A 20,192-nucleotide genomic window follows, 5' to 3' on the forward strand; every position below is an offset into this window, starting at 1 on the left:
TTTTTTTTTTTTGTTTTTTTTTTTTTTCTAAGCTAGGTCTGTTCATGGCATTTTACTGTCCTTGTAGGGAATGCACAGTATTTTTGCTAATCGACTTGTGGGCTCAACGAGTCTGAGTGTGAATGCTGAGCCTTGAACAAAACTTGTCCACATGCACCCTTATTTCCATTTTAACAAATCTCAAAAGATTTGACAGAAAAAAAAACAAAACACAAGTCTTGACTATATGACCAAACTTCTCAAATGAGCTTAAGTTGCACTGGTGCCCAAGTGTTCCTTTAATGTGTGTGCTCTGCTATTAACATTAGATAAATATACCTTCTTCCCAGCTGCTTCACTTGACTTCTGGATTAACTTAAAGCAACAGCTAATGAGCACTCTTTTGAACAGCACATGGTTTCCTCCAATTTAAAGATATTTTCAACAGTAGTATTTAATGTGTGTAGTACAGAGTGATTCAAGTATCCATTATCATGTTTCCACGCCTTGTAGGTTTCTTTACTCTGGATGGTCAGCCACGCAGCATGACATGCCCATCCACAGGGCTTTCTGAAGAGGATCTGACGCATATCGGGGCCGTGGCCAGCTCTGTACCTGTAGAAGACTTTACTATTCATGGAGGTTGGACTATATTTTTTTGGTATTAATTTTAAAGGGGAACTGTAATGTTCTGGTATTTACACCACTGAATAAAGTATTGAAAATAATGTATAATGTTCACACATTATACATGAGTTTTTTTTTAGTGTTTTTTTTTATTCCCATTGGTATGGTGTGGTGGTTTTTGTTTTTGCCTCCTCGTTATTATTTATTTATATTAAAGATTTAGCAAATTGCATAATCATCCAGTTCAGACGAGGCAAAGCCAGGACAATGATTGCAGATGAGGAAAGATAGAAACACTTTATCCTTTCTCTGTGCTGGCTGCCAGATGTAAAGGACTGAGGTTATAACAATGACTGGCAGAGAGCTAATATGGAAGCTCCTAGTTGCAGGATACAGAGGTGTGAATTTCAGCATTTAATTTTATTTTTCACACCTCACAACTATATATTGCTAAATATATGGATAAGTGTAAAAATCCAGGGACGTGACAGTCCCTGTTTAGGTGTTTGCTAAATGCTGTTAATCTACTGTGTGCACATCTACGTACCTTATTTTCACTTCTTGTCAAGTTGGAGTACAGACATTAAAATTTCTATTCCTAAAAAATTTTGTACATCTATTCTGCTTATTAAATGGCTGATGACTTACATCTCTCACCCTGCCCTCTCCCGTTTGGATAATAATACCATATTTTCTCCCTACTTCCTGTTCCTCAGGTCTCAGCCGTGTCCTCAAAGCCCGTGGAGAGATGGTGAAGAACAGAACTGTTGACTGGGCACTGGCTGAGTACATGGCATTTGGGTCTCTACTGAAAGAGGGAATCCACATCCGTCTCAGTGGCCAGGATGTGGAGAGAGGCACTTTTAGGTACCAAAGTAACCCAGTGCCAGTTAGTGACCTAAATATCCAGTGACAATGTCCACACTCTGCAGTTGTAAACCCATCTGAAGCAAAGACTTGCTGAAAAGCATGTATAAATCATTTTAGTTCCGAATTTGTTGCCTATTTTTTTTCCTTTTCTTTTTAATGCACTTGCATCATAGTTGTTATTATTATTATTATTATTGCTATTGATATAGCGCCAACAGATTCCGTAGCGCTTAGTATCCGTTGTACCGCACTGCACAAATGATTCTCTCATTATACAAATGTAATGGAGCTTTGCAGACTAGAACACAGGGAATTAATCGTGTAGTTATAGTGCCTGGTGGTTAAAATAGACACGAGACAGGAATTGATCTCTCTCTATTTTTTTTTTTTTTTTTTTTTTTTTAAATACATCAAAAAGTTGTGCAAACTAAAGGAAAACAATTTGCCTTTAAAATTCATAGTGCAGTTACACTTTTATATTGTGGGCTGCTGAAATTCTTTTCTCTGGCCTGTAAGAGGCTCGACCAATGAGGAGCCTCTCATTTCACAATTCCACTCATCACATAGAATGAATGTGACTGCTAGACAGCAACCATTTGTTTTGCAAAATTGTAAACCAGACTGTGTCCTGAAAGTTTTGCATGTCACCACACTTATAAGCCACTCCTGGAAGGAATGCAGGGTTGTCAAACAAGTATTTGGTAAAAAAGTATTGAGCAATTTAAAATTGTTACATTGTACTGAAGGCTCTCCTGAAAAACCATAATCGGTATAGGATTTCAAAATGGACAGACTATAGATCAAATCAGGTTTGGAGATAAAAACAAATATTGTGCGGCATTTTCAACTCTGATTGCCAAATTTTGTCTGACTAAATATGCTGTATTTGCCAATGGAAAGCCAAGTGTTAGGATTGTTTATAGTATGTATGAAGAAAATGTTTTCAGGAATTTCTCACATGCTTATCCCATATTTTCCCCTTTTAGTCACCGTCACCATGTGTTACACGATCAGAATGTGGACAAGAGGACATGTATCCCTATGAATCATCTATGGCCAAACCAGGCCCCTTACACTGTCTGCAACAGCTCCCTGTCAGAATATGGGGTCCTTGGTAAGTGGTGGAGGTGGCAGGAATATGGGGTCTGTTTGACTAGGCTAGGCCATAACTAGAGACTCCGAGGAAGGGGATGTCTGCATGAAGACATGGGTTCAATATGTAACTCTCCTTCACATAAGGATATATCCTTATGGACATATAGATGCCAGTTTTATTTTTATGTCAAACGGTTAGCCAAGTGATGACCTTTGTGGTTCTTGTTAACTTACGTTTTTGGTCTTGTTTTCCCTTACTACACTGGTCCCTTTATCTGTTCCATTATCTGATCCATTATCTTATACCCAGTCTGCCACATGTGATTACATCCTCTCGTTTCTTCATCTCTTCCTTTTTCCCCAGGGTTTGAACTGGGCTTTGCTATGGCTAGCCCTAATGCCTTGGTTCTCTGGGAAGCCCAGTTTGGAGATTTCCACAATACAGCTCAGTGTATCATTGATCAGTTCATCTGTCCTGGACAGGCCAAGTGGGTGAGACAGAATGGAATTGTCTTGCTTTTACCCCATGGCATGGAAGGCATGGTAAGTGTTGACTGTATGTAGAAATATTAAAAATGTATTGATGTTGGCAAGTCTCTGTCCATCAAAATAACTGTCACTTCAGTGGAAATTACAGCATTGAATGAAAGATTGAAAATCACATGTAACCTATGTCATCCCAATTTAAAGTCAGAAAATTAAGCTTCTGCAGCTTACTCTTCTCCTCTTTAAAAGTAATTTGAAAAGGTAAACCCAAAGTAAGATGAATACTCTGAGCCTTTGATGCTTTACCAGGTCCTCTTATAACTGAATTATCTTAAACTACTTGATCTCAATGGGTTCAAACAAGCTAATTGTCACTAACATAAGAACGTTTAGCTACCTACTGCTCCTAGCGTTTTCCAAAAATGTGTTTATTTGTGCATTTGAAGGAATTTGTGGCATTATGTATTTCAATGTATACTCTACCTATATTTGTTTGAAACATATAAGTCTGCAAGCTTTTAAGTTTTTTGCTGTTAAGAAGATCTACAAGATATACATTTGATCATTATAACTGTGTTAAGCTCTGCAGTGCTTTTTATTTAGGTTAAAATAGAATTATACATGGAAAAGCTCAACACTCCTGTCTGTTTCTCAGGGTCCTGAACATTCCTCTGCTAGACCTGAACGCTTTTTGCAGATGTGCAATGATGACCCAGATGTCTGGCCTGTAAGATATTTATGCATCTCATTTATCTGCTTTGCAATGAGTAACATACGTTACAGTCCGGAAAGGGATGGGGTGCGGGGTTGTTCACCATAATATTACTCTCGGAGTGCACCGAAATCATTGTGAAGGTTCATTACATAAAACAAGTTTTTCGGTATGCTTGTGTTACACCCCAATCAGCCCCAGAAACTTACTGTTCTATATTCCAATGAAATAGTGCATAGGACATCATGCTAAGTCCATGATAATTATATAATTTTCTATTGTTTTTTGGGGGGGGCGGTGGGCGGGTGAGTATGTATTACATATCGAGGGTTAACACAGATCAGTAAGGTTGATATAAACATTACTGTAGTAATTTTTCATTTAACATGCATTTCTTTCCATCTCAGAAACCCTCAGATGACTTTGCAGTGCGCCAGCTTTATGACTGCAATTGGATTGTTGTGAACTGTTCCGCTCCAGCTAACTTCTTCCATGTTCTCCGCAGACAGATCCTGCTGCCTTTCCGCAAACCGGTATAACTGCTAATCTTTCTTCTAGTATCTCTACCATTTTCTCATTCCTTTCCTTCCCTCTCTACAAAATGCTGGGCTTTTTGCAAAGGTAGAGTGGAAAATGATCATTTTGGATATTTCAAATTGTCACCTGCTACCTTTTTGTTTTACCCCATGTGACATCCTTCAGATTGTAGGTCCACCGGCCATCTAAACCTTTCGTAAAAGTCTGCAATTCTAGTTTATAAATTCAATAGTATAATTCTCTATTAATTTTGTACTGATATCAGTCTAGTTATATCTTACTCTATTAATAACTGTCTTGTGAGTAGGCACTGGTCTTCATTGGTCTCCATGTGTATGGAAGATATATAAGAATTTTTGTACGATGATATGAAGCCCCCTTTGGTGGGAGCCAACTCATGACTCTAAATGATGAATACACGCTTCTGTATTTGTAATCTTCTTATCCTTTTTCTTCATTTTGTATTGTTTTTACACGTGAACTCCTAATCATATCTTTTATTTTAGTTGATTGTCTTCACTCCAAAGTCCCTTTTGCGTCATCCAGAAGCTAGATCAAGTTTTGATGACATGTTGGCAGGTGAGAAATAGCTATGTACAGCATCCTGGTTCAGATGTGAAAGACTGTATCTTGTGTCAAATGCTCAAGAGAAAAAAAATACACATTTTGCCAATTCCCTAATATATAGAGCAGATTATTAAATTAACAATTTCCAAACAAAGCAAATTCACTTGTTCCTTTTTTCAAAGTGTGCAGTAGAAGGTTGCAAAAATCCAAATCCCGCTTCAACTTTCCATGAAAAAATATAGTTTATGCACTTCAATGATGAAACACATAAATTGGGTAATGTAAAAAAAAAAAAAAAATAGTAGCAAAATGTAAAAAAAATACGTTCCCCACACAATATCCCACCGACTAATAAAAATGCATCACTTACTGGAGTGCCTCCTTCACTGGCAGTTGTTAGTGTTATTTGAAAATCAGACCCCTTGTTATTGAGTAATTTACAGGCTGAAATGTCTTATTGTATGGGTCAACGATTTACTGGGGTTTTTTTTTGGGGGGGGGGGGGGGGGGCACATAGAAATACAAAATATTTCCCCATCATTTTCTCTAGGAGATAAGCAGGCAGTTATTTTGTTCAGGAGGCATATAATAAATGTAATGTATTTACAGAGGTTCTTTCACTTATTGGTTATAACACACAATCCTGATCTTTAATGTTTATTTGTAGGTACCCATTTTAAAAGAGTAATCTCTGAAGATGGACCAGCCTCCCAGAATCCTGAAGGGGTGAAACGTATTCTTTTTTGCACTGGGAAGATTTATTATGATCTGACTAAAGAACGTAACAGCCGTGGATTGGATTCGGATGTGGCCATCACTCGTGTAGAGCAGGTGAGATGGGCTAATGTAACATGCAGTTTGCTCGACTGCATTTAAACTACCTACTTTGCTTGGGTTTATACCAGGATGATGATGTATTTGTGCCAAGTGACAACTAGAATCTTTATTATTAGCATTTATATATCACCAACATATTCTGCAGCGCTTTATAATTATAATATGGTGTTTTTATATATCACCAACATATTCTGCAGTGCTTTGACATACAAAATATTAACACATATGAGGTGAGGAAGGCTCTGCTCAAACTAGCTTATAGTTTATAAGTAAGAGTGAGTGTATAGCTTCAGTAATATTTGCAAATCACTGCAGTTATAAATGACTGTAACAGGAAACCTTGTTAGTGGACCTCTTGGTACCTATGCTAGGAGTGCCCCTATGTATGACTAATTTGTATTTCTGTCTGGCAAGCGTTTGATAGTTTGGGCTTACTTTAAATGTACACTCCAAATACCATACTGCACTATGGTTATGGTGCTTGGAGTGTTCTTATAATAGTCCTAAGGAATAGGATGAGAATTGCTATGGAGAGCCCTGTATTGCATAGAACAAAGTGTAATAAAAGCCACATTCCTTCCTATTCTTTTTCTCCAGTTGTCTCCATTCCCATTTGACCTTATGGAACAGGAAGTGAATAAATACCCGAACGCAGAGCTAGTTTGGTGCCAGGAAGAACATAAGAATCAGGGTTATTATGACTATGTGAAACCTAGACTTCGCACCACCATACACCGTGCTAAGCCAGTCTGGTGAGTACCCGAGATCTACATACTAATGCTCAGCCATGTGGTTATCTAAAGCAGTCATTTACTTTCTTTCTCAGGAGAGCAGTGTATCTGTCCTAAGCCTTTTTGTACTCTTATACTGTGTCTATATCTACTTTGAAACTATCACTTGCATCTAGCATTCTATTAAAGGAACACTCCAAGAACCATAACCACTACAGCTTGCACTGCTTAGGAGCCTGCGGCTCTCCAGAGTCAACAGTGGAGGTTGGGAATGGTGCATAGTTAAACACACGTAAAAAGTTTATTTTGTTCAAAACTTTTTTTGTATTACTTACAATGGGGAGCCAGGGCACTTCTGGCACCATAAACCACTACAGCATGTTGTAACTTTAAACACCGTTGGCATTCATGTCACTCTAACTACAGGTCCCCTTGTTCTAGTTATCAAATAGTCACACAGGGCATGTGCATTTTTGGCACATACTTGATGCAGCCAATGAACAACAGCAGATTTTGTAGGTATATTTATCGTAAAAATTGGTGCAAAATATGGGGCTTACTTAAAAAGTGACTCATGAATAGATAATTATATTAAATGGACACTACAGTCATCAGAACAACTACAGTTTGTATTTGTTCTGGTGAGTATATTTATTCCCTTCAGGCTTTTTGCAGGAAATTATCTTTTCAGAAAAAATGCAGTGTCTACCTTACAGCCTAGACACACCACACCAGTGGTGGAGTGGGGGCACACTGCCCCCACTACACCCTCATACACCCACTGGCCCTATACACACACTGCTCCCACTGCACCCCACATATACACACTGCACTCCCATGAACACACTACACCCCTCACACAAATACACACTGCCCCTCCTACACACAGTGCTCCCACTGCAACCTCATACACACACTGTCCCACATACACACACTCCACCCCTCGCACATGCACTACCTCCCTCGCACATGCACTGCCTCCCGTACTCACATACACCCTGCATCCCTCACACACTCAGTGCCTCCCATTCACACACACATACACACACACACATACATTACTAGAGGCCCAATCCCTTACTACAGCCCCTATCCTGGCCCCAGGTCCTTAAACAGTTTTACTATTTACTCTGGGAGGGCGCCACAGCACTCCTGGCACCATAACCACTAAAGAGCGCTGAAGTGGTTATTGTGCCTGTATTGTTTCTTTCAATAATCTGAGTGCCCCTTCCGAGATAAGGCTCTGGATCTGCCAGTAGCTGCTAGAGGTGCTTCTTGGGGCAGTGATGCCCAGTGTGCATCACTGACATTCAGTGTCTCCGCCCTCTGCATGGAGACACTAAACTTTCCGCATAGAGATTTATTGATGCAATGCATTTCTATGAACAGATTCTGATTGGCCAGCGCTGTTTGGTTTCTGCTGGCTCTGCCCCTGATCTGCCTCCCTGACAAGCTCAGCCAATCCAATGCTTTCCTATGGATGTATGTATTGTGATTGGCACAGAACACCACTTTTGATGATACCAAGCAGGCAGATCAGGGGCAGAGTCAGCAGCAGCAGTTTGGGGTTAAGGTAAGATTTCACTACATTTACAGGGGCAATGGTGGCCTTGGGAGCTAGCTGCGGTTTTTAATATAGGGTAATGAATACATGTTTGTGTTCCTGACCCTATAGTGTTCCTTTAACCCCTTAAGGACACATGATATGTGACATGTCATGATTCCCTTTTATTCCAGATGTTTGGTCCTTAAGGGGTTAAACTTTTAACATACGGTCACCATTTTGATACCCTAAACCTAAGAGAAAAGAAGAAACATTCTAAAACTATACCACGTTGTGCACAGGGCACATTTATGCCGGAATAGGAAAGCCACTTCATGGTACAACACTCTTCAGAATGTATAAACTCCCTTTAATGTGTACTCACATCAGCTGCTGTACTGAGGAGCGTTTGGTTTTTTTATTGAGTAGAGGATTGTCTGGCACTAAAAACTGAAAAGTTAATCAGCTGCCACTGCTCATACAGTAAACATTCATTTTATCACTAGACTCCAGCAGCAGTTACATAGTTACATAGCTGAAAATAGACTTGCATTCATCAAGTTCAGCCTTCCTTACAGATGTTTTTGCTGTTGATCCAAAAGAAGGCAAAAAACCTAGTCTGGAGCGCTTCCAATTTTGCAACAAACTAGGAAAAAATTCCTTCTTGACCCCAAAATAGCAGTCAGATATCTCCTTAGATCAAGCAGCAATTACCTCACTAATTAGAAATTATATCCCTGTATGTTGTGGTTTTTGCAAGTATTTATCCAATTGCAGTTTAAACGCCTGTATGGACTCTGATAAAACCACCTCTTCAGGCAGAGAATTCCATATCCTTATTGCTTTTACTGTAAAAAACATTTCTTTGCATTAGCATTCACTGCATATATCTGGCATAATTGCTGCTGTATTTTTACAGCAGAAATACATATATACATGTGTTCCACAATCTGTTGTTGGGGCACATTTAGGAAGTAAAATAATGCTTGCCTTTATAGGATAAGATTAGTAAAGTATTTATGTGTCACATGCACTGGTTCTTTCCTTTCCTTCAGGTACGCTGGCCGTGATCCTGCAGCTGCTCCAGCCACCGGCAACAAGAAAAATCACACACTCGAGATGAAGCGTCTCCTGGATACTGCTTTCAACCTGGAGTCCTTCAAGGGCCTTTATTAGGCTTCCATCTGCTTTTCTTAAAATCCCATCTGCACTCTCCAACTTTCCATCAATACACTCACTAGGGACTCTCCCCTCAACCTTTTTGTGTCTTTGCTTTACCTTGGCAGAGAAGGTGTTATAGCCAGGCTTAAGTGGGGATGGGTTTAATTAGTTTGTTTTTATTTTGTTGTTTTTTTATTTGTTTTTTGCTGCTAGTAGTCTTGCCACTTGACATTTTAAATAAGGCCAAAATAAAATATTTGGGGGGAGGGCGGAAGAAACTAAAATGAATATCAAAGTACAGGTAACTGTATATTACATATTTATCATATCTCTAAAACTCTGGCTTTATTATTTAAAAAGTGTAACCAATTGATGGCAGACATCTTTGCCTTTTATTGAGTGTCTGGACCTGCGGAAATCGCAGAAGCATTCATATGCTGCACAGCTTTAAGCAGGCAAACAAGTTATGTACCCCTTTACCCATCACTTTTACCAGCATACTAAAGGAAGATTGGACACCCACAGGTCATGGAGTACAGTATATAAGGATCAGTTCTGCCATGGCCAACACAGGTCTTGGAGTACCAGAGATCTGTGGACTATATTTTCCAATGCATTGCATGGGAAATAGTGGTGCTTTCTAAATAGAGTAATTTCCCATGATGCTCAGCTAGCATAAAGGCTGGTTAATAATCATGGTAAGTGTATGCTGCAAACAGCTGGGGTACAAATAGTAATCTTTGGTTACCTTGTGGCTAATGCATTTCTAAAAGAGATGATATTGGACAATTATTCAACCAGGATTGTTTTACAGATCTTGCTCTCTGGTTTATGGAGGGGTCTTAACACGGTTGTCTGGACTGTGGAAAAACAGTGAAAGCATAAGCTTGTCAATCATAATATGTATGTCCCAAATCAACCATATATATATATATATTCTTTTAAAATGTTATTTTCCTTTTCTAAAATAGCAGGTTTTGTTTTCGGGCCTGAATTTGATAAATGATACCCTTTTAAAACACCTGTAAATTGTAAATACATATCAATAATATTACAAAAGATCATTTATCAATATCTTCCTGGCACATATTGTCAAATATATTTTTATTTTGAAACTTTGAAAAAGCCATCATTTTACCTCTTTTTAAATTTATGCAAAAGACCAGAGTAGGAGAATTTTTAATATTATTATTTGATTTTGTTTTTTTTTTTACACTTAACAGTTGGAACTTTTTGTCTGCCAACCTCCTCCAGATTATAGATTGGTTATTTTGAGTGATGATAAAATGATTGGGGTACTATGGCTCATCAAACTATTTGTAACATAGGGAGAAATAACAGCCTGCTATGAATAAACCACTGTTACCAATCTTTTTGTCCAATACAGTTCCTCTGTAATATATAAGCTTTTAAATCATTGCACAGGATTCTGGGTAATGCTTGTAAAGCTTGATAACTTTTAGCCTGTCTCATTTCAATCACCCAGTATCCATTGCTGCTTTAAGGGTTAACCCATTCTCTGCCATCAAACCGCAGCGAATATGTTTTGTTTTTATTTCTTTGCTTAATGCTGAATTTCTCCTTTAAACAAAATATTTAACATATTCTAGTTGCATGTGCCAAACTCTGTACCCACAGACAGCAGGGAGAGGGTAGCAAAACATGGAAATAAATGGACAAATTGATTTGATGATAAGGCCACTGACACAAAAACAAACTTATTTATTTTGTTAAAATAAATAAAAATACATAAAAAAAAATTGTAATGAAACCTCTTTCCTCCTAGAATTTCTGCTGTTATAAACACTCTGCAAGATTATACAGTTAGAATACAAAGCGTCCTCATTTGCATTTTGTAGACATTACAAGAACAAATATTTACCAGAAAGTAATTGTAAATGTGTGCATATATTAAGATTCATATATAGCTAGTATGTGTAATGATATTTTGAAAATATATAGTTATTCTAATTAGAGTGACAAGCAAGATAACCACTACTGTGTGAGAAATTCACCCTGATAGTGTACAGTGGTGTTAATTGTATTCCCCAAACGTTACTTCATGCTACATGTACTGTTATTGCTTAAAGTAAAACAAACCTGAAGATGGCTCAATACAAGCACATGTCATTATCTGTATAATGGAGGAAAAATACAATGAGACACAATCCCTTCGAAGGGGAAAGCTCTGGCTGGAGAGAGGGAGTAAGAGTAAAGGGCACTGTATTGCCACAGCACAAAGGTAAGTGTATTTAGCACTGTCTTATGAACAACTTTGAATATAATCATCCCATGGGGTCCATACATTTTGAAAAGTCTAGAATTTTATTTAAATGTGTCCATGGTCTCTTTACAAAACAATCCAGCCCAGAGCATGTTTTAGATTTTATTGACTTGGAACAGCACCACTATGATATATTTAAAAATCATAAGCCTCAATTACAAAATGTGAGTATTTAGACAGTGTTTAGCACACTACTGACCAAAGTACCCAAAGTTATATTATGGCCAAGACATAATTTTTAACTGATTTCTGACTACACATCTGCTCCAAACAACTATTACAATTTATATGCATTTCAGGACACTTGTTCTGTAATTGCCCCCCATCACCCACATGCAAGCACTCCTTAAAACATAATTTCTCGGTGAGTACAGTTGCCACGTTTAGTGAAGGAAGAAAAACACTTATTCATTGAACTGGTAATTAACATGGGCATTAGACCTTTTAAGTAAAAAAAAAAAAAGAAATTGCCACTACAGTAAAGTAGCAGTGTTTGACCATTTCTCCTTCAGTTATTTTTCAAGTTGACATTATGACAACTTTCAGTTTGGTGATCAAATGGTTCAGAAGTGTGTAAATCACATACCACATATTGCAAAACATTCAAAGAGTCCAGGGATGGCCTCCCAAATGTGTAGCTGGTATTTTTAATAAAGCCTGAGGTTGACAAAAGGAGGAGACTGCCATCAACATTTGTCCAATCCCTGAAGCTGTCAAAAAAAAAAAGTGGCATTCAGCCATCGATCTATGGATAGTCTTGTAGGATTCACGGTGGACCTTAGTTTTGTACTCTAACGCGTGCATGAGAGTAAAGCACTGATATGGTCGGTGTCCGGAAAGACCTGCAGCATGAACATAGTAGAACAACAAAAGAGTATGGCATATACTTCGCCCAAAATTATACGTACATATGACTTATAGGAGATATTGTATAAAACCGCAAGATAATACAAAAAAGAAAAATCCATAATAATCGACGCAATAAAATAAAAAACGAGTGCAAAAAAAATAATCCATCTTCACCCGGCGAGGGCTCTGCGCAGACTGAGCTCTGCAGGGCGGGGAAAGGCTTATAAAGCCTTGTCCCGCCCTGCAATTAGGCTCAGAGCACTCTAATTGGTGGGTTTAAGCCATCCAATCAGAATGCTCTGACAGGTAAATGAAGAGACTGACAGGTACTTTTTTTACTTTAGGGCCCCCTTTTTTTTTTTTTTTTTTTTTAAACAGTGAGCAGCTCACTGTTTAATAGACATGCCCCTACCGCGGTATAGCATAATTTACTAATACTAAGTAGTTTTTACTTAGTATTAGTAAATTTGTCTGAAAGACCAATTTAGGTCTTTCAGCCTTTTAGTAGCTAGCTCCCTAATACCGTGGGAATTAGGGAGTTATCTACGTATTAATTCCTGTCATTACACTGACTGGCCTAGTAAGTTACATTTTATATGAATGTGTGTTACTTGATTGTTGTAAATGTTGCAAATGCTTACAGCTGAATCCTGTCTGTTTGTATACTTTTTATTTGAAATTGTATACAGTGTAACATTATTCTTCTTTCACTGGTTGTGTCGGTACCTCTACCTTCCTGAATAATTAAAAACACAAATATATACATTATCAAATACATTTCTCCTGACATCTTTATCCTAATTCTTTGTCCGTGCGATGGCACCTCAGCTTCCAGGATGTAAGGGCTGCAAGGAATGGAGTTCTTCAGGTCCTTCCCTTCACAGAGGTCCCTTCAAGACACTCTGGCTATGTCACGTGGGTAAGTGGTCAGGCTTTATTATGGCCGTCAAAACACCTACTTGCTGATCTCCTTAATTACGCTTCAAGTCCCAAGATCTCCTCGTCACTCCAACTGAGTTGTGCGCTTTAACCGGATCTTGCAGGGATTCTCTGGATCTGGTGTAGCTTGCCAAGAATCTACTGCTGCTGGTTTAACCCTGGAGTGATGAATCCACGGAGTCACTTCAGCCACCTTTATAGCTGTAGGGGTAGACAAAAGAACAACATAAGGACCCCTCCACTTAGGCCCCAACGGTACACTGTTCCACTCTTTTATCCAAACTTGATCTCCTGGATGATAACAATGGACAGGTGGATAAATATTCACAGGTAATCTATCTTGTACCCATTTCTGTACCTCCTCCATAGTTTTACCCAACTCTACAACCTGCGGCCGGGTAATTCCTTCTCCCAACTGACTTAAATCCCCCCTTAAGTTACCAAGTACAGGAGGTGGATGCCCATACATAATTTCAAAAGGTGAGAGACCCATCCTTCTGGTAGGTGTACTACGAATGCGCAACAGAGCTATTGACAAAAGAACATTCCATTTAAGTTGAGTTTCTTGACACATCTTTGCCAATTGGTTCTTAATAGTTCTGTTCATCCTTTCCACTTTCCCAGAACTCTGAGGTCTATATGCCGTATGAAGCTTCCACTTAATACCAAGCATACGAGTCAGTTGTTGTATGTACTGGTGAACAAAGGCTGGACCATTATCCGATCCTATAGAACATGGTAGTCCATATCGGGGTATTATTTCTCGCAACAGGAATCGCACAACTTCTCCTGCTTTCTCTATACGAGTAGGACATGCTTCTACCCATCCTGAGTAGGTACACACAACTACTAGTAGGTAGCGATGTCCGCCAGATTTAGGCATTACCGTATAGTCTATTTGAAGATCGGACATAGGGAGTCCCCCCCATATACTGGACTCCCGGTGGTTTCACTGGTCCTTGCCTTGCGTTATTCTTGGCACATATCACACATCTTTGTACAATGGCTTGAGTCAAGTTGGACAAACTTGGTATGTAGAAATGCTTCCTAAGAGATTCTTCCATACTATCGCTCCTGGAATGTGTCCCGTTATGATAATTCTGGACAATTTCTACAGCTAGCGATGCTGGAATGACTATTCTTCCATCTTCTAACTGATACCAATTATTCTCCAGGTACTTCCCAGTTTCGGTCTTTAACCACTCTTCTTCTTGAGCTGTATAAACTGGAGTCCATTGAGACAGTGGGGTCGGTATAAGAGCAGCTATACGTTCCACATACTCCTGTTTTCCTGATTCAGCGGCACGCTTGGCTGCATTATCTGCCATCCGATTTCCTTTTGTTACATCACCATCACCTTTTAGATGCGCTCGACAATGTATGATACCAACTTCTTTCGGTTCCCACACGGCTTCCAGTAGTTGTAATATCTCAGCTGCGTACTTGATTTCTTTACCCTCTGAGTTCAGTAGTCCTCTTTCTTTATACAAAGCTCCATGGACATGAGTGGTTAAAAACGCATACTTGGAGTCTGTGTAGATGTTCACCCTCAAACCTTCAGCCAATTGTAACGCTCGTGTGAGTGCGATTAGTTCTGCCTTCTGTGCCGATGTTCCTTTTGACAATGGCCGAGCTTCTATCACCTTGTCTATGGTTGTCACTGCATATCCTGCATAGCGAATCCCTTCTTTCACATAACTACTGCCGTCTGTATAGTACTGGACATCAGGGTTCTGGATGGGAAAATCACGAAGGTCCGGTCTACTTGAAAACACTTCATCCATCACCTCCAGGAAATCATGTTGACTCTCAGTAGGTTGTGGCAAAAGGGTAGCTGGATTCAAGGTGTTAACAGTCTCTAGATGCACTCTCGGGTTTTCACATAACATAGCTTGATACTTAGTCATGCGGCTATTGCTAAACCAATGATTGCCTTTATAGTCTAGCAACGTCTGTACTGCGTGCGGGACTCGCACGTAGAGTTCCTGACCCAGAGTGAGCTTATCAGCTTCGGCTACCAGCAGGGTGGCAGCAGCTACGGCTCTTAGACAAGGTGGAAGACCACTGGCCACTGCATCCAATTGTTTGGACATATATGCAACAGGTCGTTGCCATGATCCCAAGTACTGTGTCAATACTCCCACAGCCATTCTTCTTTGCTCGTGTACATATAAGTAGAATGGACGTGTATGATCAGGTAGACCTAATGCTGGGGCGCTCATCAACGCCTTCTTCACATCTTCAAATGCCTTTTGCTGTTCAGGGGTCCACAGGAAGGGATCATGTTCTGTACCTTTTATAGCTGCATAAAGAGGTTTCGCCAATATCGCATAACTGGGAATCCATATCCTACAGAAGCCTGCTGCCCCCAAAAATTCCCGCACTTGTCTTCTATTCTTGGGTATTGGTATTTGGCATACAGCTTCTTTTCTCTCTGGCCCCATTATCCTTTGACCTTCAGAGATATGGAATCCCAGATACTTGACAGTTGGCTGACACAACTGAGCTTTCTTCCTGGACACCTTGTATCCTGCCTTCCAAAGAATGTGTAGTAAATCATGTGTTGCTTGCTGACATATTTCTCTTGTAACTGCCGCTATCAACAAATCATCTACGTATTGTAATAGTACACACTCTCCTGGGATGGACTTGAAATCCAGTAAGTCTTGACTTAAAGCTGATCCAAATAGGGTAGGCTAATTTTTAAACCCTTGGGGCAGTCTTGTCCAAGTCATCGTTCGTTTCGAACCCGTTACAGCATTTTCCCTTTGGAATGCAAAAATACACTGGCTTTCCGCAGCAATTCGAAGGCAAAAGAAGGCATCTTTGAGATCCAAAACAGTGAAATAGGTAGCCCCGCCCGGAATTAAAGCAAGCTGGTTATATGGATTGGGCACAACTGGGTGTATACTTACGACCGCATCATTGACTGCTCTCAAGTCCTGCACAGGGCGATACTCATCTGTACCGGGCTTTTGAACAGGCAACAATGGGGTGTTCCAGGAGGAAGTACAGAATTTCAGGATACCATACCTTATAAACTTATCCAAATAAGATTGTATATTCTTCTTGGCCTTTTGTGGGATGTGATATTGTCTTAAGCTCACTGGATAAACCCCAAGTCTTAGTTCGATTCGAATTGGTGGGATATTGCGAGCAAGTCCCGGTGGGTTGTTCTCTGCCCACACTCCTGGTATATTGAACAAGGATTCATCACTCTTAGGGTTTTGGCTAGTCAACACTGTATAAAGTCGCCACTCTTCTTCCTTTGGTACAGATATTGTCATTATACCTGAGGGTCCATTGAACTTCAAAGATGTTGTTCCGTTAAGTAGAAATGTTATCTGTGCTTGTAATTTCGACAACAAATCACGTCCTAGCAGTTGGACTGGACATTCAGGCATATAAAGGAACTGGTGTTTCACTATGTGGCCTCCCAATGTACAGAGTCGACTTTTAAGAACCGGTTTATCAGCACTCCTTCCAGTTGCTCCTATTACGGTAATAGTTCTTCCTGAAGGAGGAGCGACTAGGTCAGTCACCACCGAATGTTCAGCACCAGTGTCAATCATGAAAGCACTCCTTTTTCCCCCTATTGCTACATCGACCATAGGCTCCGCTCGGCCAAGGGGGATGGAGCCCGGTCGGTATCAATAGTCCTCCATGACTGTGTCAGCCAAACCCACAAAGTCCCTATCCTCTCTCTCGCGGGGTCTCTGCGCTGCTGGGTAGTATCTATCTCCACTAACACTTCCTCTATTATTACCACTATTTTCCTCTCGCTCTACCTCTATAATTTCTGCTATATCCTGCCCTAGGTCTGTCTCTCTCATACTGTTCCCTTCGTGGACACTCACTTCTCCAATGCCCTTTTTCCCTACAGTACGCGCATTGGTTCCTACTCAAAGGTTCCCCGTTCCACTTACTCTCACCTTTATCCGTTCCCCTATACGCTTCCTTTTCCCTTCTATCTACGCCTGCGATAGCTACCGCTAGCATATCTGCTTTCCTACGCATCTTTCGCTCTTCCTCCTTCTTCGTCTCTGTCTCCCTATTCATATAGACCTTATTTGCTATTTCCATTAGTTGGGTTATAGACATCCCTACAAACCCTTCTAACTTCTGTAGCTGGCCTGGCTGACAAAGGCAGAGTTAACCATTCGGGAATTCTCAGGAGCCTCTGGATTAAAGGGGGTATACAAACGGTATGCCTCCAATAATCGGTCATAAAAGACACTGGGCGATTCATCACATTTCTGTAATACCTCAGCCGTCTTAGACATATTAATCGCCTTTTTTCCTCCGGCTTTCATGCTAACAATAATAGCGTCCCTGTATGCTTTTTAAATGGGCCATATCTGCGCCATTGACATTCCACTCCGGATCAGTATTTGGATAATGTGCTGCGGCCCATGCTGCTGGGTTGGCCTGATTTTGTGTACGGGCCACTTCTTCCAGCGCTTTAATTGCCGCTTGGTTTATCCGTGACCTTTCCTCGTTGTTAAACAATGTCATAAGCAGTTGCTGGCAATCAGCCCAAGTGGGATTATGTGTCTGGACTATGGAGGTAAACAAATCCGTCATGGCTTGAGGTTTATCGGTGTATGAGGAGTTATGGGTCTTCCAGTTAAATAGATCAGTAGTATTGAAGGGAACATAGACGAATACAGGATCAGCGTGTTGTAACTGGCCGTCACCGTTAATGTGTGTCGGGCCTGGTGTCAGTCGAAGAGGCATTTGATAATGTCGGGGTTGGAGGGTACCTGTCAGTTGTCGGGTTAGTATGGGGCTTCGTTTAGAAATGTCAGTTAGGGGTTCCGGTCGAGGGGTAGTAAGACAAGGGGATGGGGACGCTTTACTGAGGGGGAGGTCAGCAAGTAAAATATTCTGGGCCGGGCTAGGAGGAGCCTGACCAGGAACTAGAAATGGCGCCAAATCTGGGTAGGTGGAGTTAACAGAGGTAGGTACTGAAAGGGGAGGGTTTAAAACAAGAGGGCTGGGCTCTGAGCTAGAGAAGGGGGTAGGTGGGGACAACGGGGCAAGGGGAGTAGCGTTACCAACAGCACCTCCTCTTCCGGTGGAGGAGGAGTAAGGGGGCGGCATGGGGATCTCGGACACAAAAGGCGTGTCCAAAATGGGCGTAATTACGGCCTTAGTGGACAGGCGAGTTCTGGCCACCATGAGGCGACATTGTTCCTCGTGGCATACCCGGATCCATTTTGGCGAGTCATTTACGGCCTGCTTCCAACAGTCAATATACGGAAACTGGCCGTAAAGTTCAGGCCTACCTGATACAGCCACGTGTACACACTGTACCAGATTAGGGTCCAAACTGCCACGTGGTGGCCATGCAGCAACCAAAGTAGGCCATTCCCTACTACATAAAGTAGTCAGGCGTGTTGGAGACATATTTACCCCAAAATCATATACAGTGTATCCCTTTTTAAAGTTCTTCAACATACATCCTAAGGGATCCATCACCGTTGAATCTGACGCACCCATACCAACAATGAAGCGTCGTCTCCAACAGAAACTAAACAAACACACTTCCAACAGTCACACCCGTTCCCTCGGCAACAGCACCACGTGGTACAGTTACTAAGCGAAACGCATACAACAAAACACTCAGGGAATTCCCGTACACACACAGCTGTTACACCAGTCACTAAATAACTATTACTGTGCCTTTTGGTGAAACTATACAGTCACCCACGCTATAATTCCCTATATCTGAATTACCCGTCTATAACATACCCCAGTAACATCGTCTTTACAAACAGTAGTTATAGTACGGTTAGCATTGGTTAGAGTACAATTTAAAGTCACAGTTCAATTAGTAATGGTTATGGTGTTAAACATACAACATAGACGACAGTTATTAGTAGTTATTTACAGTATCAGTAATTATACATGGTTATGGTAACGTGCGCTATAATACAGTTACACACTATTCACACTTTCGCTAGACGGCAGAGCTCACGCTATCTAGCAAGATATACACGCTACTACAACAATCTTTAACACATTTACAATTCCCAACTAATCTATTGGCCAGTACCTTGATGGACTACCTAAAACTATCTACATCCGTTTTGGTTAGCCACACTGCCCAAGCACCACATATAGCGAACTAGAGGGCAGAATTTACACAGAACCCTCTTAGTCTAAATACTCTATCAAAAATCTAGTGGGTTCAAAATTTACACGCCTTCCCACTTAGCCAAGATAGGTTGAGAGCTAGCGGACCGAATTTACACAGACGCCGCTTAGTCTCCCGGTCCCTCCGACCTAGCGAACATAATATACACTCTAGAACGCTAGTCTAGACAAGACACCGGTGTCCGGCTTGGGCTATTTACACAGAACCCAGCCTGACTCCAAGCCAAAATTAAACGGGCTGACTACAGGGCGTTTAATTGAGCGGTGCGCCTTCGCTCCTTCCCTCCATTGGAGGGGGCAGATTCCATACACAAATAACCCCTTATGGGCCTACTGCACAATCGGTATCCAATACCCCTAGTGGGTCCACCGTCTAAAACAGTAGTCGTCTTACCTCCTCGTTCCTGAACCTGGGTTCACACTCATCGACGGGGGCACCCCAGCACTTACTACGTAGAGGCCGATGATCTCCTGGACAACAGACCAGTGGCGCCGAGACGAAGGGAGGTCCACGCAGAAGTTCGAGGGTGCAGCCGTAGAGAGCGTGGGCAAAGATAGACCGTCTCACGCCTCTGCTACCGTTGAACGATGAGCTTCCCGGCCAATCGCACCAAATGATACCGGAGAAACTGACGGAAGCCAAGCACAGAGAGATGGACACAGGTTTCTTCAGGAAGGGATTCTTTATTCGATTCACCGACCGGGACTCAGAGGGACTAATGTCACCAAAATACAACAAGATCTGAGCCCTGATCACACAGTGTAGGTCCCTTATATAGGCATGTAGCTCCTCCTATAATCAGTTAAACCTACACA

General features: G+C 41.0%; 1 protein-coding gene across 4 annotated transcripts in view; it reads left to right on the forward strand.

The window, feature by feature from the left end:
• Positions 1–10,905, forward strand: part of OGDH (oxoglutarate dehydrogenase) — an 88,939-nt gene extending 78,034 nt beyond the window's left edge. For all 4 annotated transcript variants that reach the window (XM_063448540.1, XM_063448537.1, XM_063448538.1 and 1 more), the window contains exons 14-23: positions 493–621; positions 1,323–1,473; positions 2,463–2,590; positions 2,936–3,114; positions 3,713–3,784; positions 4,177–4,302; positions 4,813–4,885; positions 5,541–5,704; positions 6,308–6,462; positions 9,040–10,905. In XM_063448540.1, coding sequence (XP_063304610.1) covers positions 493–621; positions 1,323–1,473; positions 2,463–2,590; positions 2,936–3,114; positions 3,713–3,784; positions 4,177–4,302; positions 4,813–4,885; positions 5,541–5,704; positions 6,308–6,462; positions 9,040–9,160 — 1,298 coding nt within the window. In that variant the 3' untranslated portion in view covers positions 9,161–10,905. The remainder of the gene's footprint in view (positions 1–492; positions 622–1,322; positions 1,474–2,462; positions 2,591–2,935; positions 3,115–3,712; positions 3,785–4,176; positions 4,303–4,812; positions 4,886–5,540; positions 5,705–6,307; positions 6,463–9,039) is intronic.
• Positions 10,906–20,192: the final 9,287 nt, after the last annotated feature.

This window comes from Pelobates fuscus, chromosome 3 (genome assembly GCF_036172605.1).
Source record: "Pelobates fuscus isolate aPelFus1 chromosome 3, aPelFus1.pri, whole genome shotgun sequence".
NCBI classification, from domain to species: Eukaryota; Metazoa; Chordata; class Amphibia; order Anura; family Pelobatidae; genus Pelobates; species Pelobates fuscus.